At 49.5% G+C, this 2,545-nt stretch overlaps 1 protein-coding gene across 1 annotated transcript in view; it reads left to right on the top strand.

Moving 5' to 3' along the window:
- The window catches only part of NOTCH4 (notch 4), a gene marked incomplete at its 5' end in the record, with an annotated part of 50,174 nt that overhangs the window by 16,632 nt on the left and 30,997 nt on the right, over positions 1-2,545 (top strand). The window contains one exon of the mRNA XM_015407816.1: positions 458-781. Coding sequence (XP_015263302.1) covers positions 458-781 — 324 coding nt within the window. The remainder of the gene's footprint in view (positions 1-457; positions 782-2,545) is intronic.

Here is a 2,545-nt window from a genome sequence, read left to right as displayed (position 1 = left end):
CGCTTCCGGAGTTCTGGCCCTGCTGGTGGACCTCCTGATGGCACCTGGGTTTTGGCCACTGTGTGACACAGAGTGCTAGACTGGGCTGGCCATTGGCCAGATCCAACATGGCCTCTCTTGTGTTCTTAACTCTCTCAGCCCCACCTACCTCACAAGGTGCCTGTTGTGGGGAGAGGAAGGGAAGGAGACTGTAAACTGCCTTGAGACTCCTTAAGACAGAGAAAAGAGGAGTATAAAAAAAACCCTTCTCCTTCTCCAGGTGTCTATGGGAACCACACTGGGAATCCCTAGGGTTTATAGATTAGCAGGCCTTGGGTATATTGATTTCTGTTCACATACACACATCACTTACACATTACCTCACGGCATGCTTTGCGGAGGCTTCGGGGTTGACTGATTGGGGTTCCCTTTCTGAAGCGTGCCACTGAGACACCTTTGTGCCTCTTCTTCCCCTCAGCCCTCTATACGAACGATATTGCCGGGACCACTTCTCTGACGGACACTGCGATGGAGGCTGCGACACGGCCCTCTGCGGCTGGGATGGGGGAGACTGCTGGTCCGCCTCCACAGAGGGTCCAGGGTTGGGCCTGGTTGTCCTGCTACCCCAAGAGGGACTGCGCCAGTCCCTGCGTTCCCTGGCTGTCGCTCTGCGTGGGGCGCTAGGGCTTCAACGGGACCTTCAGGGCAGAGAGAGAATTTACCCCTACACGGGAAAAGAAGAGCTTGGAAGCAGCAGCAATTGGACGGGGACTGAGGAGAAAGCCGCTGGGGAGACCATTGGGTAAGAGAGAGACCCTTGCTCTGTATGGCAGTTTGTCTGCCCTGCATCATCATTGCCAGAGGCACGTGCCCTTGGGTGTGAGCCAAAGGGCTCTTGGCTCATAGCCTAGAGCTCACAGCCTTGGCCCTATGTATGGCAGCAAGCATCACCAACCAGGAACAGCCCATGATATCTTTATTTTGTTTGTTTCTATGGCCTTTTATTGTATATGTGGAAATCTGGTTGGTTTGGGTATCTTTTTGTGAGCCACTTTGGGTCTCTGTGGGGAGAAAGGTAGCATTCAGATGGTATAAATGAATTGTCCTGACTGACGCACTTCAGCGCAAGCATTCAGAAACTCTTCACCTCCTCACACACTTTTTTAGTTCAAGCACTCTACCAGATGTGAAGCCATAACCTTCTCTTAAGGGTTCTTCGTAGGACTGCTGCCTTTTTAAAGGGCTGGTATTATGTGATTTGAACAGGTGCACTATATGTAGAAAATTCGACAGCTGACTCAGGGAGAGCCTGCATGATATAGTGGTTAGAGGGCTGGATTAGGATTTGTGAGACCCAGGTTCGAATCCCTGTTCTGCCATGGAAGCTCGCTGGGGGACCTTGGGCCAGTCACGTACTCTCTGCCCAACCTACCTCATAGGGTTGTTGGGAAAATATAAATGGAGGAGTGGTTCATTTATTTATTTATTTTATTCAATTTATATCCCGCCCTACTCCGCCAGAGGGCTCTGGGTGGCTTACAACATTGATAAGGCGATAAATAACAATTTGACAATAAAGAACGATTCATAAAACCATCAACAATTCCAGTTAAAAAATTTCTGATCGGAGGTGGCAGGAAAAACATGGACAGCTGCTGCCCACGAGAAGAAGACAATATTGACTTTGCTAGAACAGTGTTCAGACTCCATATAAGCCAGCTACATGGTTCATTTATTTATTTATTTTATTCAATTTATATCCCGCCCTACCCCGCAAGAGGGCTCTGGGTGGCTTACAACATTGATAAGGCGATAAATAACAATTTGACAATAAAGAACAATTCATAAAAGCGTCAACAATTCCAGTTAAAAAATTTCTGATAGCAACACAACACTAGCTATTGTGCCTGGCACAATAGTGTCTGGGGGGGGGCACTCTCTTAAGAAACCAAAGTCAGCCGACGCTGATGCCAAGTTGGTATCGGCAGTGCCCTCAGGCAGGTCAGGCAAATTGAACAGATTGAGCAAGCTGCACCGGGAAGGCTGGTGTCGCTTGGGCATCCACTGCCTCAGCCAAAGACCTGGCAGAACAGCTCCATTTTGCAGGCCCCGCGGAACTGTAATAAATCCCACAGGGCCCCTAATCCAGGCCTTTTGGCAACCCTAATATCAGCATAGGTCTGATCCTTTCTCAGAGTTTTGGATATAGAGGGGCAATTGCTGCATTTTCCCCAAATCGCAACGTTTGTTTAATATTTAGAGCAGGGTGGTCTGGTTCCTGCTATGGCCTGTGTGCCTTTCATAGGGTTGCCACCTGAAGGTGGCACCTGGAGATATCCTACTATTACAGCTGGTCTCCAGATGACCAAGATCAGTTCTGCTGAAGAAAATGGCCGCTTTGGAGGGTGGACTCTATGGCACTGTACCCTGCTGAGGTCCCTCCCCTCCCCAGGTGGCACCTGGAGATATCCTACTATTACAGCTGGTCTCCAGATGACCAAGATCAGTTCTGCTGAAGAAAATGGCCGCTTTGGAGGGTGGACTCTATGGCACTGTACCCTGCTGA

This window comes from Gekko japonicus, unplaced genomic scaffold (genome assembly GCF_001447785.1).
Source record: "Gekko japonicus isolate JY-2015 unplaced genomic scaffold, Gekko_japonicus_V1.1 scaffold3014, whole genome shotgun sequence".
NCBI classification, from domain to species: Eukaryota; Metazoa; Chordata; class Lepidosauria; order Squamata; family Gekkonidae; genus Gekko; species Gekko japonicus.
The sequence above is the reverse complement of the archived record's forward strand: the minus strand, read 5'-3'. Positions and strand labels throughout refer to the sequence as shown.